The sequence below is a fragment of the Varanus komodoensis genome, unplaced genomic scaffold (assembly GCF_004798865.1).
Source record: "Varanus komodoensis strain SLA01 unplaced genomic scaffold, ASM479886v1 scaffold35, whole genome shotgun sequence".
NCBI classification, from domain to species: domain Eukaryota; kingdom Metazoa; phylum Chordata; class Lepidosauria; order Squamata; family Varanidae; genus Varanus; species Varanus komodoensis.
The window spans coordinates 1,021,689-1,039,429 of record NW_025335856.1 but is presented as its reverse complement, the minus strand read 5'-3'; the positions used below and the strand labels follow the sequence as shown (position 1 = coordinate 1,039,429).

General features: G+C 44.1%; 1 protein-coding gene across 1 annotated transcript; it reads right to left on the bottom strand.

The window, feature by feature from the left end:
• Positions 1-1,247: 1,247 nt before the first annotated feature.
• Positions 1,248-17,175, bottom strand: XPA (XPA, DNA damage recognition and repair factor). The gene is made up of 7 exons (XM_044439494.1): positions 17,098-17,175; positions 11,829-11,989; positions 8,542-8,655; positions 6,459-6,564; positions 5,389-5,554; positions 3,488-3,605; positions 1,248-1,481 (listed from the first exon to the last, which is right to left on the bottom strand). The coding sequence occupies exons 2-7, from the start codon at positions 11,965-11,967 to the stop codon at positions 1,333-1,335; spliced, it is 792 nt and encodes a 263-aa protein (XP_044295429.1). The 5' UTR covers positions 11,968-11,989; positions 17,098-17,175; the 3' UTR covers positions 1,248-1,332.
• Between the last annotated feature and the right edge of the window lie 566 nt (positions 17,176-17,741).

Genomic DNA, 17,741 nt, shown 5'->3' with positions numbered 1-17,741 from the left:
GAAGAAGGAATAGGGCTTCCTGTTCTCAGCAGAAGCCTATTGTGTCTTTAGTGTTGTAAAGATGTAGTCTGCTCACTTGTTCAGAGCCAGGATCCACCTAAAAAATAAAATGTGTGGGCTTTCACAAATGCAGTTTGAGAACATAAAAGATCAAAAAACAACAAAAAAAATTACATTCAGGCAGCTCTAAAAAGCAGTCTGTCTCTTACCATGGGAGGACACATGGAGAGGGGGAGAACTGTAACTTGGGATTGGTTGCTATAATCACCTTGAATTAAACAAGCCATGGTTGCTCGTTTGAGGTATAGCATGTACCTGGCTCATTAGCATAATCACCAACCTGGGTGTGGTTTCTTATGTCACGTGAACCTGGGCAACGTGACTTGCTAGAGAGGGAACAATTCTGAAGTAACTCATGGCCTATTTTCCCCCCTCCCATGATTTCCTTGTTTGGCCTTTTTGGCTATTATCTTCTATTATATGCTTGTGGTCACTTCTGTCGTGTTCCAGTTCAGGCCGTCATAAACACACTCATTCCTCAGGGTTGATTCACCCCATGCCAAACCCACCCGTTCTTCTTGAATCAGCCACCTCATATGTATGTTACTCTTTCAGTTTTAGATGTTTTGATTGCCTAGGCTTAACGTTATTTCATTTCAAATTATGTTTATTATTTATTTATTGATTTAAAACATTTCTATGCCGCCCCATCGCAATAAGCCTTGGGGCGGCTCACAACATGTTGGTGTAGCTGTCTATCCTGTGTTGATAGCTAATGTAAAACTTTACTGTGCAAACTAAAAACCCACCGAGCAGGATGTAGTGGGGCAGGACTGGTGTTGCCCCTACTTCACATGCGCATAAAGATAATCTCTAAAAATAAAGGCTCCATTAACGTCAGTAAAGGACATGGCTACCCGTTGGTGAACACCCCTGAAGTGAATATGGAAGCTGATGTGCCTAAACGATACTTGTTCACAGAGTTGGCCGATCAGTGCAATGTATTGTTGTGGTTCCATCTTCACACGATATGCATCCCCAGTAAAAACTGTGAAGGTCATTTGTAAAGCAGCTTCTGAAAAGTTTCCATTAAGGTTGCATAGGACTACAAGAGTAAGTATTTTCATCTTTCAACAGATTTTCCAGCTTTTTATATAAGCCAGCACTGTCTATTCCCATCATAAAATCAGAGTTTTAGCATAACGTACTGCTTGAGGTAAAGGATTATGGTATGCTTGTATGCAAAGTCATGGTGCAATTAATGAGCTTCATTTTATTGAATACAAAAGTTTAACATTACAAAAGGGGCATCTAATAAAAACCAAGAACATGCTACATTTTTTCATAGGTTAGTTCATGCCCACAGGAGGTGCAAGTCTTTTTGTAGAGGTCATCATCAATCATTTCTTCAGCTCCATAATCATGTTGATGGATACTTGTGTCTTTTTTCCATATGCTGCTCCTTACAGCTCGACGTAGTTCTAGTGCAAAACAGAAAACAAGGAATACTTACAAGGCAACCAAGTGGCCCCCAAACTGTCCTGCTTTTGGCTGAGGAGAGCTCATTATTCTAGGAACATAGCCAGGGCCAATTCCTGATTCCTAGGTAGAGCAACCCTGGGAGATCACACGTTTGGTCAGATTTCCAGCTCTGTTCAGAAAAGAGCTCCGGCCTTGTTCTAAGCTGAGGATCCAGCCGTCCCTCTTGCAGTGGGCGTGGAAGCATTTCCCACTGGTTGTGTCCTCAGGGTCATAAGAGCAACCCTGGAGAAGGAGAAAGGAACTTGTTCTGGGGGAATTGCCAGGTCTCCCAGAAAGCAGTGCATCATGGCTGCACTCCAGTCTCCTTTCCTCCCTGTGAGAAACACCTCAGCTGGATAGCTGCAGCTGGCCATCTGGCTGATATGCAGGGCAAGGAGAAGCATGGGGTGACCATTGCGTCCATGCTCCTCCTGCACTGCATAGGATGTCCATTGTACTCAGGAACTTCTGGGCATCCTCACGGGACTGTGCCTTTAACATTTTATTTTTTTGTTTTGTTTTACGTTGTTTTCTCTCTCAAAAAGATGTTTATGAACTTAGAAGGCAGAGATGAAGCAAATCCTATCTTTTTGGGCCTGCTGTGACTTGAATGGGAAGAATCTGCACAGAGGAAGGGGGCAAGGGAAGGAAATCACCTCCTCCTTCCAGCCGGATCTCAGATGCCTCCCCATTAACTGTTAGTGGGAAAATCAAGGAACACCCAGAGGCTTTTGATTTTTTTGGCCGGAATGGATGCCTTTGATGGTCATGCTTCTCCATTCTGAAGTGAGGAAGCTTGCAAAATGGGCTCCGTTTATGTAAATACATGTTGCACATTAAAGAGTAATGGCATTATCATGGCATAGGTGTATACCCCCAGTCTTACAAGAAAACTAGCGAAGCTTAAGGAGAGGATCAGCTCATGTACTTATTGCATGTTGTTCAACAGCTGAAGTTTTCTGGTCAGTGTAGAAGTAAATAAAACAGAAGGTATTAATACAATGGCACAAAGTAAAATACCACTAAGTAAGCAGAGCGGTAAAACTAGTACAGCACGTATTGCCAAAGTAAAATCAGTGGAAAACAACGATGCAGAAATCTAAAAACAGTTCTTAAAATGCCTGGGAGAAGTTCTTCACCTGACACTAGGAAGACGGCAACAGAGGGGCCAGATGAGTCTCTTGAGAGGGACATTCCACAGCCAGGATGTCACTGCTGAAAAACCCTCTTGCAGCATTGCTAGGAGCACTGGGAGAGGGCCTTTAATGATGACCTTAGGGTCCAGGTAGATGTTTGTCCAGGTAACCTAGTCCAGAACCTTGTGGGGCTTTACATATTCCAAACGTGCTTTGTTCAGGCCATTTCAGGAACTGCATGGTGGTACCAGCTATGTTTTCAGTCACCCCAACCTGAAGTAATTCCAGCTCCACCCTATCATTTACAGAGGCAGCCAGCAGGGATCCAGTTCAAAGGGCTCTATGGCCTAGTAGTTAGAGTACTGGAGCAATCGTGTTGAGTTGTGTAACACAATACTTCCTCCTCTGTCTTACATCTACTGCCAGTCAATTTAATCGAGCCACACCTAGTCCTGGCAGCATATGAGAAGAACCTTTTCTCTGTGCACACACAGCTGCAAGTCTGTGCATATGCATGCAAGCAAAAGAGACAAGACTGTTTACGAATATCTTGCCATCTTTAAACTCTCTTAATAGAAATTCATATGAGAAGCCCAAATTTTAGAAAATAGCCATCAGCTCATACAGTCAGAAAAAAGACATCGCAGGCCCCATAATGACACTGCTTGATTGTCAACTTAGTATTTTTTTAAGTCCATGTTGCAGACAGGACCAGCTTCTTCCAGCTTAAACTTGGGCACAAATACCAATAAAGCAGCTCACCAAACAAAAAACAAGTGCTGTGTAAACATGTTTTACTAGTGGGGTGAAAAGTAGCTGTACAAATTCACCTTTAACTTTTTTATCAAATTTTTTCTGTTTCATCTTCTCTCTGTTGTCTTGGCGGCTTGCCTTGGCTTCTTCTAACGCTTCTTCGCTGCCCCATATTTCAAGGGAACGCTTGATTACCTGCAGAAGGACAGATTGATGTAAATTATAAATACAGAAATCATCACTAAATTTTTACTGTACTGGGGTGCAATGATCTGAACTGGTCTAAAATAAAGGATTGATACGTGGGGCTTATGTCCAGATACAGGGACTAGATCACCATCTAGCTCCTTTGACTCTTCAGTCAAAAAACTGTTCTAATAAATAGGAGACACAAACTCTTGGTAGATTCCTATGTCAATTCTACATCTGTCCTGTCATATCTGGTGCAGGTGCAGTCCTGCTCTACTAAAGATACAGGCTCCAGGCCAACAAAGGTACAGGCTGTCCTGGAGTCTCCTCATCCAATATACAAGTGGTGCTGCAGGATACATACTTCCAACTCCACATTCCAACTACTCCAAGTGTAATTTACTGCTTGAGTAACGCAAGATGAAATGTAAGAGTATTAGAAATTAGTTCACACACTCAACGGTACAGCCTCAGTATCATTCAGATACTCCAATATTCACTTTTATGTTAAGCACCAGAAGAGATAAGAGAGGGATCTCCAAATATGAAAAGTGCTGTCACAGAAGCTGGAGCCTGTTTGTCATCTGCTCCTAAGGCCAGAACTAGAATTACGTGTGGATGTTGCAGAGAAGCACATTTCAGCTAAGCATTAGAAGAACATTCCTAAAAGCAAGAACTGGTTCACAGCGGAACAGACGGCCTTAGATGGCGCCTTCTCCCTCAGTGGAGGTGTTCAAGAGAGGGTGGCCCTCTGTCAGGGAACCTGTAGCTGCAGCCAGCACTGCAGAAACGGCACAACAAAGGGGGTCGGTCTGAATGATCTGAACTGCTTCTTCCTACTCAGTGATTCTTCAGAATAAATGGAGCTTTAAAAATATTCTAGAGCTGTTACTGGATCAGACCTCAGCATCCCAAGCAAGGCTGCCTCAACATGGCACTGCCCAATTGTCCACAGTGGGTGGAGACAGGGAAAGAGTGGAGACAGGGTGGAGTGTAGGCCCTGTTTTCCCGCTCTTAACTAGCCCACGGCTGCTGGTGGCGTTCTTGAGGCTCATGGCCAGCATACAGATCAGGCACTTGGGGCTTTGAAGTCTCTTCTGAAAGTAGGATGAGTTCCCTGCCCTGCTGGGGCTCGTTTTTTCCAAAACTGGATGCTTTGAATGCCTGCACTACTTTCACTGGACACCCCCCGTTCCCAGATCTGCCTATGACCAGCCTCGATGAGGAAAGAAAAGATCAGTCAAGTCAATCCTGTTTTTACTTTTTAAAATATCATCTGTTTTAAGAAGCAGCACCTTAATCTTACACCTTGGAAAAGAGACCTTTAAACATGAATAAAATGCAATAGCAACACAGAAATTCCGTGGAACTGGCAGTTAGAAAAGGTCCACATAGGAAACGTTTTGTGCACATGAGACATTTTAAGCGAATGTTCACTCTTTCCTTTTAAGAGAAAATATCAATGTTATAATGGGTTGTATCTATTGGTGCCCCTCCAGGGAGACCACCTTCCATGATGTTCCAAAAGGTCTCTCAACCCCCTTGAGCAGATTTGGAGTCAGGAGAAGACTTTGGGCATGGCAAGAAGGAGGGAGATGAAACATCATCTCTCCCAATTCCACTGACAGAAGATTCTGCTGGACCAAGGGAATGCCTTCAGCAGATAACTCAAACATTTTTACAAGTAAGAAACAGTACAAGCAAGGAAACTAAAAAATGTGGCAATGTTCTTAGAATGGCCAGCAACCACATAGTTGGGAGAAAAATAATTGTTAACAAGCTTCAGTACCTGCAGCTTTAAGTAAAGTTTCATGTCACCCCACTGTGAATTATGGGGGTTTTTCTTCAAGATAAATCTCAGCACCGGTTCTCTCTTGTCAAGATCGCAGTCTTTCAGAAGATACTCTTGCTTTGCTTCAGTTCTTGTTATGAGTTTATGCTTATCTTCAGCATCTCTGAAACAAGATCGCAGTCCAAATGGAAACAGGTCTATTGTACACAGAATTGCTCTATATCCAGTTTATATATGTTCCATCACTAGTCTAATCTTACGTATGTATACCCACAGGTAAGTGCAGCTGTGTTCATTAGGGCTTACTGCAAGTGTGCAAACCAAGTCACCTAAGCTAGCCATAAATTAAGTTGAAACACTAGCATTATTTCAATTTTAGGAATACTTCCTGCCCTAATTTTCAGTATCTGCACTGAAGCAGAAACATGAATGGGCATCATGCAGCCAGAATTCAGAAACTGGGCTGCAGTCTAAACACAATGGCCACAGTGGGACTATCTTCCAAGTAAGAAGACACAGGATTGTGCTATTAAAGGCCCATTTAATTCAGTGGAAATTTGAGCATGTGCTTAAATTTCTCCCACTAAAATCAATGGTCCTCTTCTAAGTACAGAATTCAAAGAGGCTTACTCCCAGGTTAAGTGAGTAGGATTACAGTCTCCATCTCTTCACATTTATACTTTGAGTTTTCGTATTCCTTATTTTTTGCACTTTATTTCTATTCTAACACTTTCTGATTTGGGGGGATTGGATGGGAAGTACATATTCAAATATATTTTTGTGAGCATTACGTAACAAGTATTTAAATGTTACAGCACAAATTCAGGAAAAAAATCAGATCCTTTCTTGCTTAATGGAAACATAACACCTGTGCTTCCATCTAATTTTACTTGAATTTCATCATATTTTGTTAAACAGTTATTTCACATCATAGAAGGGGCCATGAAGGCCATCCTGTCCAACCCCCTGCTGTTGCACAGCATTAGTTGTGCATGTTTATAACATCAAAATAAGTTAAATATGGACTACATTTATCACTTATTATTTTCCTTTGTTTTTCCTTCTACCTGCAATTATCACATGTTGCCAAGTCAAAATGATTCATTAGGTAGGAATCCATGAATTCTTTACCACATTCTTCACAAATAAGGTAATCAAATTCTAATACAGGTCCTACAAAAACAAACAACACAACAAAACAATTTAGATTAATAATTATATTCAAGGTAGCCAAATAACAATATTAAGGTTGATACAGAAATGCAAGTGAGACAGATGGAATCTTCATTTTTACCTTGTTTTATTTATTTAAATGTATAACAATGGCAAAGATAGGTTAAGTTTGAAGCAGAGCATGAAATAACCAATCAAAAATTGTTCCCTTAAAAGAAGAACATTCCCTTTACTATATACTGGGGCCGCTTTCACAAAATGGCAGCCCACTATGAGCTATTTAGCTCACTGTGAGGCTGCCATGCCTTTGAAGTACATGTGACTGCCATTTTGAATATGTAGCTTCCACTTGCAGGTGCTTGTCTCAACTTCAGATAACCTTAAAGCAGATTATTAATACTTTCAGAACCTTTGTTTAACACCTACATAACCCACACCTGCTGAATTTGCACAAAATTGCAATCTGAAAGCATGGGCTGGTACACAACCTGGCATTTTGGATGGTACAGCTTCCCATGGGTTCATGGGACTCAGTCAGCGTCTTAATAGCCTAAGGATAAAATTCTCCTGCATAATCTCCTGCAAGCACTTTGCTTAAATAAATGGGAACTAGAAAGCAGTGATCTTGAACAGCATTGGTTCATTTCAAGTGAGGCTTGTCCAAGATAACTTTCTGGAAGATTTTATCTAGGGATTTAATTTTGCTTTCCTGGAAGCTAATACTCAGTTCAAGTATTTATCAATCTCCCAATAAAGCTTAATAATTTTATCAGGATAACAACAAAAGTTTCCATTTGTTGACATGTTTATTCACTGACAGATTAATCAATGAATAAATATGTCAACATATGAGGCAGTTTACAAGCAGTGTAATGCAAACCGGTCAAAAAAGACATGTAAAGTGACTGAAAGTAAAACAAAATACCAGAAAGGAAGCTATATTTGTTGCACATTTTTAAGGAAATGGGGAGACAACACAAATGGGATAGAACATGAAACATAAAATCCATGAGGCAGTGTCTTTTGCAAAAATTATGAAAATGGGCTAATTACAAGATTGGAAGGAAACAAAGGTGAACTAGACCACAAATCTTATTCCTGCCCCATCCCTCCAGACAAGACAAGTCCCTTTAAAATGTTTTAAATCTAAGAAAGGCACAATCCTTCCTTCTCCCATTGTTCCTTTCTTTTAGTCCTGTCCACACGTGGCTGGCCTTCTATCAGCCCTCTCAGCTTCTTGCCAATTCCAGTTACCTAAATCCATCATTCCAGAGAAAACCTCATTCTCTGCACCTGACAAGAAGGGCTGTTAACTATACAATACAACCATTTAAATTCCCATTCTAAGCACATCTTACTCTGAACAGCTGTATGCACTCAAATAAAAGCATTTTTCTAACAAAAATGAAAGACTGTAAGTTACAAAGGCAGGCAATTCAGTCCTGGAAGAAGAATCAGCCTGTGGCAACCAGTGCCTGCATAGAAACCCCCTTTCTGGAGGCAGTCCTGCTCAAGCCAAGATACACTGTGGGAAGAAATTCCCCACATTGCTCACGTGGCTGGGCTTATCAGCTGAGATAGCTATCTGGATTTAGGAGGGCTGATCAAAGAGACCTCTTTCCAACAACAGGTGATAAAGATGGCCACACTGAGCTTCTAGGGCAGAAAACACATCATTATACATCCTGTGAATCAGGACTAGGATGTCTAAACTCTACTTTCTAGCTAGCTTCATCTTCCTTGACCTAGTTGATTAAACTGAATCAACTATGGACAGGTAACACAGTCCTTTGTTATCAGTTACTTTGGAAGAACATACAATGTTCTTTTTAAAAAGTTCAGACTTCTCACAGAGATGCAAAATAATTTCAGGCACGATGCACAGAGCCACAGGACTTCAGTCCAGGTGGCTATGCACAGCATGTTGACTCAAAGAAAGCGGTCACAACAGGTACATCAGAATTCATCATAATTTACCAGGGGGATGCACAATTTTCTCTGCAGCATGTTCCTCGTCTTTTTCTTCCTCTTCCAGAAAGAATCCTCCCCCAGTATCTATTATCTTTGGAGGTGCTTTAACTTTAGAACTGCCTGAAAAGATAAAGAACAGTTTCAAGGCCACCTACTTAGGTGAAAGAAACCTCACCTGAAAGGATTTTTAAAAACCTAATTAGAAAAGTTGACTTTCATGTCTAACCTTGCCCCAGTGCTGGCAATCTGCCGGCTTTAAACACATTGCTCTTGTATAACAACCATTCTTTTAACAGGAAAATTCACTACTGCAACACAAGGAATTGCTACTTCCATAATGGTACAAGTTGTGGAGCTCCCTGATCTGAAGTTTCTGAATGGGAACAACCCATACATCCAGCAATCTGTTTAGTTATTTAAAGAAATATTATTCAGTATTTTTATTTTGAATTTTTATTCTACCTACTAAAATGCAAACATGTAATCCATCATTAACCCCTCTCAAAACAATTTAAGAGGCCAAGATAAAGATACAGAATCATAGAAGAGTAGAGTTGGAAGGGGCCATGAAGACCACTGGGTCCAACCCCCTGCTGTTGCAGGACACCATGTTACACCATCCCACCCAGATCGCTGTCCAGTTTCTTTGAATGTCTCCAGTGTGGGAGAGCCCACCATCTCTCCAGGCAGCTGGTTCCACTGTCGTATTGCTCTGACTGGAAGCTTTTCCTGATGTCCAGCCTGAATCTGAGTTGTCGCAACTTGAACTGATTATTCTGTGTCCTACGTTTGACACCTTTTCTAGAAGCAGAGGTGTCGGCTTCAAAAACAGAGCTTCCTGTTTTAGGAATACATACATTTAGATATCTTCCCTCTGCCCCCCCCCCCAACATGCGCACACATTTCTAAGGCACCAGTGGACCTAATTGTTAAAATGAACTGGGGAAATACGTGATATCATGAGCTACAATTCTGCTCCTTAAATCTACTCCTTTATAGTAGATTTGGGTTTCGGCATTAAAGACCCACCCAGGTATTTCCACTCCAGGATGCCAACCTGAAGGCACCCACCAAAGATTTCTATTCTGTATTAAAACAGAATGAAGGCTGTCTTCTCTTAGCTGAATAGAACAAGACTTTGTTAAGCCAGCTCAAGGTCAAGTAGCTCAACAACACGCTCTGGCAATAAACCACAGTGGGGTTGGTTGTTATGCAAGCAACGCATCTTCACTCCTTTCCCCCATTGTGCCAGGAAACTTCACGGCAAGAATGACATCCATGCTACAACTGAAAGTCAATTTCAGATCACCAGCACTTCCTCTCCTCCACTTTCCACTCTCTCACCCCACCCCACCCCACCCCACCCAAGTTAATTGAGTCTGGCTTTCATGATCATCATTCAATAGCCCCTTCAAAGCACCTGAGGAACAAACTGAAAGGTCAGCAAACTTTTTTGTCCGTACAATGTGCACACTTTTTAAAACAACCCACATTTGCAGAGCTGTGCAGTTCCATGCGTGCCGAAATCAGGAGCTGGGCAATCTCAGGGGAGGCATCTGCTGTTGGAATGCAGCAGGTGCCAACCCTGGACACTGACCCAAAGAACCTCCAAATAAGGATCCTCCATACTTGGCTTTCCCTTAACAGCTATGAAGAGGCAAAACGTCAAGGGAAAGCAAAGATGGAAGGAGGTGGTGAGATTTACAAGCCCTTTACAATGAGAACCTCATCTCAACATGTATTGTCCTGGCAGTTCTCATGCACATCTTACACTTTTTCCTGAGATTCTACCTGCTTGAAAAAGCCCTTTTTCTGTGGAAAAGGAGTTTTGACAGCTAGCTAGCTGACAAAACTCTGGATTCCTCTTAAAACGGTTTTACAGGGCAATGGGATTTTTTGACTGGGGATATTATTATTATTATTATTTATTACATTTCTATGTCGCCCCTTGCCGAAGCCTCGGGACGGCTTACAACACAATAAAATACATTGAAATACAATAGAACATAATAAATTACCATTAAATACAAAAATACAAAAAATACACTGAGTTACAAACATAATAATATAAAATTAAAATTATCAGTATAAAATAAGTAAATAAATAATATAGGAGGAGAAAAGAGAAGGAAGAAGAAGTTGCCCTGGCCAGATCATGGTTATATATGCAAAATAAGAACTTTCAAGTGGAAAAAAGAGAGACTCCCACCTGTGCCACCCTCCTTTTCTGTGAGCAAAGATCCAAGGGATCCTGGATCTTTGCAACAGCAGGGTTTTGACAGGTGTTGAGAAAAATCAAAGTACAGAAAAAACCTACATGCAGCCTCTTTGGGTAAATGTCCCAAGTCAATACCTGCTGCACTCTGACAGCAGGGGTCCATCCCTGGCCATTGCCCAGCCATGTCTCCCAATTTTAATGTTCTCAAAAAGGTGTGCCCACTCAGTTATGCACATGCAGCTAATCGAAAAATGAAAAGATCTGAGCATGCTGTGCCAAAAGAATGTTAGCCATTTGGGCACTTTGATGGGGCTTCCAGTGACTGTTAAAGGTTGTGAAGCTGGGCTGTCAAGCTGCACTTTGTGTTCTCTGCAGAAAGGAGCGGGGCAGAAAAAGCCAAAGCAAACGAAAGAAAGCCCTCAACTGCAGAAGAGGCTACTGAGCCAGTGCCCGCCTCTCCAAAGTACTGCTTGGATCCTTGCTGGGTGAATAGCACTGGTGATGGCCCAGACAACCATGGCAGGAGTGGCAAGGGGTTCTACCACTTTCCCCATGCACCTTTCCGGTAGCCTGGTTCAGATGGCACAAAAGCCCATGGTGGGTACAGCAACCTCTAGAACACCCTATGGGTTGTCAGGGCAGCCACAAACAAGCTCCCTGTGGGAAACAGTCTAGGTTCACATGACACAAGCCATGATGGGTTGTATTACCCTAGTCCATGTGTGCAAGTGATTTCCGGGTCAGTCTGGAACATCAATGGTTTTAAGGGAAGTTGTTTTGGCCCCATAATATGCTCACCAACTCCAGTATCACATTACCCTAAAGGGAGCCTGTGATTGTTTTGGCATTCTATCTTTTCCTTCCCAAAACACATTTAGTAGATGTACGTGCAGATGACTCCAACTGCGAAGTCTTCATTAGAGAAAGTTCCAGCAGAGAAGCCCTTGAGAACGTCCATTTGGTCAGGAGGTCAAGACCCCTTGACTTCCTTATGCAACAGCTGTGGGTTGAACTACACAATCTACCTGGACCTCACTCTGTCCTGCAGCCCCATGGCCCATCCTGCAAAGCAAACCTTCACCAGGAGAAGGGTAGGGCCTCGTAGCCAGCCGAGCCTGCCTCAGCATCAGCGCCCGCTGGCGGTTCCGCTCGATCTTCGCCCGCATCGCTGCAGAGAGGGCAGGCTTCTCCCCTTCAGAAGCAGCTGCTTCCATGGCCGGGCTCAGAGTCAGAAATCTAGAAATGGAAAGAGGCAGGGAGAGCAATGAGTTACAGCCCAAAGGGGTGCCCTCCCCCAGCGGCCCACAGGTGACCATGGGTGGGCGGCCAGGGTAGCTGCTGTACTCTATCGCAGCAAAAGTGACCAGGCTTCCAGAATGCCATGAAGCATGAGAATTTATTGTGGCCACACAAGTATCTCCTTCCTGCAAGCCAGAGGGTGGGACACAAGTCAACACAAAAACAACAAAATGCCACGCAGCCAAGTATCCTGGGCTTATTTATTGCTTCTTATGAAATGTAGAAGCCACTTCACACTGAGATGTATCTGAGTACAATAAATTGAAACAAAATGTGAAAAATACAATAAAAGCCAGCAGAGCAATAAAAATAGGGTAGAATTTATTCATCTCTCAACTTCCTGAAAAGCTTCCATGGGATTGGAGCGGTCCTATTAAAGGCCTTCCCCCTGCTGGTTTCCAAGTGGATCTCAGACCTGTGAAGGATCACCCAGAAGAAGACCTCTGTAAAACTGGTAGGATTTGATGTTAAATTATACTGAAATCATGTTTTAAAAATAAAATGCACCAGAAGAACATCAAACAACTCAGTATCTTTGTGCATCCTCCTTTTAATTAAGAAGATTACTTGTTCTTAAGCTATGGGGCGGAAGCCTGTTTGCACCCTTTTCCCTGCATCACCTTAAACAAAGCAATGAGACAAGTGAGACATAGCTTGTCACACAAAGGAAGCTGAGGATTGTAGCCTTGCTCTTTTCAACAGAAGTGGAAAAAAGCTGAGAGGATGGACCCCGCACCGGCTTCCCCATGTGGACTGTGGCTGGGGCCTTGCTACTGAGATGTGGGGCAAACATGCCACTTCCACAGAGATGATCACCTCCAGGAAGAAAGCTCCTCCCACCTGCCTGTCCGTGGTCCCCTCATCCAGCATCCTGCTCTGGATGCTGTGCCAATCGAGACCAGTGAGCAACACCAGCGAAGACCCAAACCCAGCGCGGGAACGCCCGTTGGCCTGGTGTCTCTTGTGTTTTGCCAGCACTCACCAAACACCTCCAAGACCCGTTTCTTGATACCAGTGTTCCCACCTTGGCCTCTTCATCACCATCTTAGAAGGGTCCATCAGCCAGTCTCTCCCCAAGCTGGCTCCTTCCAGGTGCTTTGGACCTGAATACCCATCAGCCCCATCCATTGCGGCCAATGAACAGGAACGCTGGGTGCTGGAGTCCAAAGCATTTGTGCATGTGTGCTCACTGCATATGCATGCGGTCACGAAAGAGCTGCACGTGGGCCACGTGACAGAGCGAGGGCCTTGTGTGGCTGCAGGACACGCATATTACATGCCTTGGCACGTGCTTTACACGCACGCTTGTCTCTCTTTATCACCAGTCTTGGCCCAAATGCACTTGACGTTTGTCAGATAAAGTCAGATACATTTATTTTTGATATGCAAAACACTACTAGTTCCTAATAACGGAAGAGTGAAAGCAAGCTACCCCCATGAAGGTAAAAACAAAACTGGAAATTTTCTCTTCAAAAATCCTGCTTCATTCTGATAGCCTTTAAAAATATATAGGAAGTGTTTAGCTACTATTATTTATTACAGACATTTATATCCTGTCCTTCCACCAAGCACTCAGGACGGCTTACAAAATATAAAATTACAATATAAAACCTCAATTATTATAACAATATAGAACAACACATCATGAACTTAAAAAAGGAGGAAAAGAATAGAAAATGCAACTGTGAAAAGAGAGAAAAGAAAAAATCCTAAAATGTCTAAAACCCTTGATTATTAAAATAATGGTTTGATTATTTTAAGGGCCTTATCTGGTACCAGGAAGGAGTATAATGCTGGTGCCAGGCAGACCTCTCTGGGGAGCACATTCCATAGTCTGGGCACCACTGCGGAGAAGGCCCTCCTCTGGGTAGACACTCTCTGTACTTCCTTCAGAGAGGGTTCCCAGAGCAAGGACTCCCCTGCCAATCTTAAGGGGTGTGAGGGCATATAGGGAAGGAGGTGATCCTTCAGGTATTCTGGATCTAAGCTGTTTAGGGCTTTATAGGATAATACCAGCACCTTGAATTGGGCTCGGACTTCAATTGGGAGCCAGTGTAGCTGATAGAGGACCGGCATTATATGAGAATAACGACTGGCCCCTGGCAGCAACCTGGAAGCTCTATTTTGTACCAACTGAAGTATCTGGACTATTTTCAAGGGCAGCCCCATGTAGAGCGTGTTACAGTAATCCAACTGGGAAGTTACCAGGGCATCAATCACCTTTGCTAGGCAGTTCTCATCCAGGTAAGGACGCAGCTGATGAACCAGCCGAAGCTGGAGGAAGGTGCTCCTCGGCGCTGTTGGCACCTGAATTTCCAGGGATAGCTCTGGGTCAAGGAGCACTCCCAAGCTGCAGACCTTGTCCTTTAGAGGGAGTGCTACCCCATCCAGGACAGGACCAAAATCACTTACCTGAAAACCCAAATCGCCCACCAACAGGACCTCCATCTTATCTGGACTGAGTCTCAGTTTATTGGCCCTCATCCACCCCGTTACCTTGGCCAGGCAGCGGTTCAGGACAGCCACTGCCTCACCTGGATTAGTTGAAAAAGAGAGGTAGAGCTGGGTGTCATCAGCATACTGATGACTCTGCAGCCCAAACCTCCTGATGACCTCTCCCAGCAGTTTCATGTAGATGTTAAATAGCAAGGGGGACAAAATGGAACCCTTCGGTACTCCATGGCATAGCTGCCATGGCGCAGAGCCATAGTCCCCCAGCACCACCTTCTGGAATCGACTGGCCAGATAGGAAAGGAACCACTGCCAAGCAGAGCCCCCAACTCCTAACCCGGCCAGCCTATCCAGAAGGATACCATGGCCGATGGTATCGAAAGCCGCCGAGAGGTCCAGGAGAACCAACAGGGACGCACTCCCCCGTCCCTCTCCCTGCATAGGTCATTGTACAGGACGACAAGGCAGATTCAGTACCATAACCAGGTCTGAAACCGGACTGAAATGGATCCAGATAATCCGTTTCATCCAAGAGTGCCTGGAGCTTCCCCACCACCACCTGCTCCAACACCTTGCCCAAAAATGGGATGTTGGCTACAGGTCTATAATTGGCGGCACCTCTGGTTCCAGAGATGCTTTCTTCAGGATGGGCCTGATCACTGCCTCCTTTAAAGGGGCAAGGACCCGGTCCTCCTTCAGTGAGGTGTTGACGGCCTCCTGGACCCAGGGACCAATCTCATGACTGGCTTTTGTAAGCAGCCAAGAAGGGCAAGGGTCGGGTAAACAGGTGGTTGGGCATACCATCCCAAGTATCTTGTCCACTTCCTCAGGCCGCAGTAACTGAAACTCATCCAACAATGATGGACCAGACAGCATGCTGAATGTCTCCCGTTCCGGAATCATATCAACTGTGGAGTCCAGCTCATGGCAAATCTAAGCAAATTTCTCCTTAAGGTGCTGGGCAAAGTCGTCACAGCGGAATGCCGAAGGTGTGACCACATCATTTTCCTGGCCAGCGCATGTTAGGCCTCGCACTATTCGGAAAAGCTCCACTGACAGTACTGTGAGGAAGCAATGGAAGCGGAGAAGAACTGCCTCTTCGCCGCCCTCACCGCCACAGTATAGGCTTCATAATGAGCACACAAGTGTGTTTGGTCAGATTTGTCCCATGATTTTCTCCATCTGCATTCTAATCGTCTCCCAGTCGGCTTCATCGCCTGCAACTCCGGTGGATACCATGGTGCCAAGCAGGCACTGCTAGCCGGGAGAGGACGCTTAGGAGCAATCGTGTTGACTGCCCTGGCCATTTGCCTATTCCACAAATCGACCAGGACATCAATAGGAGCGCCAGCTTTATCCACCAGAAAATCCCCCAGAGCCCCCAGGAATCAGGATCCATCAGGATCCATAAGACTCCGGGGGTGGACCATTTTAATATTATTCTGGGGAGAGGGAGGGAGGGAGGGAGGGAGGGAGAGAGAGAGAGAGAGAGAGAGAGAGAGAGAGTCTTTGCTGCAGTGGCCCCACATTTCTAGAATGCACTACCCATGAAAATCTATCAAGTCCCATCATTGCTGACCTTCAGGAAGCCATAAAGGCTCATTTATTTTAGGGTACTCTCAGGATGTATTTTTGATGGCCTTGCTGATGATTTTGTCTATTTTGTCATTTTTGACCTGGGATGTTTTATTATTTCACTGGCTTTTATTAATCCTAATCCTTGTGGTACTCTTCCCCTCTAAGCCACTTCGAGACATTCTGTACCAAAAACGACAGCCCAAATAAATTAAATAAACAAAAAGTTAAATAGTTTTAAACCAAATTGCTTACATGGAGATATGTAATCATGAAATGAATAGGACTTTGCCAGATCCTATCCTTAACTTTAAAATTCTTCCTGCATTACTGTCTTAGGAGTACATCTAAGGTTTTGTATTTTTAATGGTCATCTCAAATAGTAAAGCAGAAACACAAGAAACAGACGTCTTGAGACAACAGATGTCTTTTGCACCTGTCAAACAGGTCCAAAAATAGGTATATATCATTCAAGTTATTGTGCCATAAGCTTTTCTTCAGACTACATACAGACAACAACATCAGATGCATAAAGTGTTAGCCTCAGTCGGAAGATACTTTATATGCAACTTTAAAAAAAAAAAATCTGTTTCTACCACCTGGAGATTACATCCCGTGCATCTGATAACGAGGGCTCGAGTCCGCGAAAGCCTGGGCGGCCGGACGCCCCCTCGATCTTTTAAGAGCGCAAAGGGATTTTTCCTGGGTTTTGCTGCAACAGACTCACGCTGCTAGCCCTGTGGCAGCCAGGAGATTTTGTTGCAAAGAAAATGGAACAGTGAAATAACTACAGCAATAACAACAACAATAATGGCTAAAAACAAAAACCACACCAAAAAAAAAACCACCACCAAAATTAAAACTTCCCGGAATTAGGCTTGCCAAACGGGAGCATCCAGCTTGGCTTGGGCACGACAGAGACGAGCAGCCACCCCTGAAAGCAGGGCACGCGCCCCCTGGCCTCCCCGGCTCAGCTCCCTCGCCTTGGCCCCCTCGATCCTCCGCCCCGCGCGCCCCACCTGCAAAAGGGAGACGGGCGCAGCGATTCTCCAGGCGTCGATGACACAGCGCGCCTCGGCTTCTCTGAGCAGTGTACGCATGCGCCTAAGGGGCAGGTCTTCCCTAGTGTGACGTTTACGGACGCTCGTGACCACGGAGCTATTAACAGGTAGAGAGGGCTATCTCTCGATCGGCCCTGTCCGACCCGTTTTAAACTTGTTCCGTTTTGCTACTAAGAAAGGAGCTCCTAATTTTTCCAATGTGGGCCTTATTTCGTGTAAAGCATTTTTTGTTGCTGCTATCGCTTTTTTAAAATATCTCTGCGAACATTTTAGAAACCACCCGTGGACATAAAATGACCTAGGGTTTAGTGAAGCATATGACAAACTGCCCCGCCACATTCTGATAAACCAATTAGCAAAAGGTGGGCTCGACAGAGGTACTATTAGGTGGATCCACAACTGGCTACAAAATCGGTCACAGGGAGTGCTCATCAAGCTGGCGAGAGGTAAGGAGTGGGGTGCCACAGGGTTCACCTCGGAGTGCTCTTCAAAATCTTTGCTAATGATCTAGATGAAGAAGTCCAGGGAATGATAATTAAATATGCAAACGACACAAAACTGGGTGGAATAGCTAAACACCCTGGAAGACAAAAAGAGGATCG

Bases quoted from the DNA above. Each gene is read 5' to 3' on its own strand.
- XPA (XM_044439494.1), bottom strand. From the start codon at position 11,967: ATGGAAGCAGCTGCTTCTGAAGGGGAGAAGCCTGCCCTCTCTGCAGCG. The intron at 8,656-11,828 runs GTTTGCTTTGCA...TTATCTTTTCAG, and splicing joins CTACCCTTCTCCTGGTGAAG to GCAGTTCTAAAGTTAAAGCA. The intron at 1,482-3,487 runs GTGAATTTGTAC...GTTTTGCACTAG, and splicing joins ATTTGATAAAAAAGTTAAAG to AACTACGTCGAGCTGTAAGG.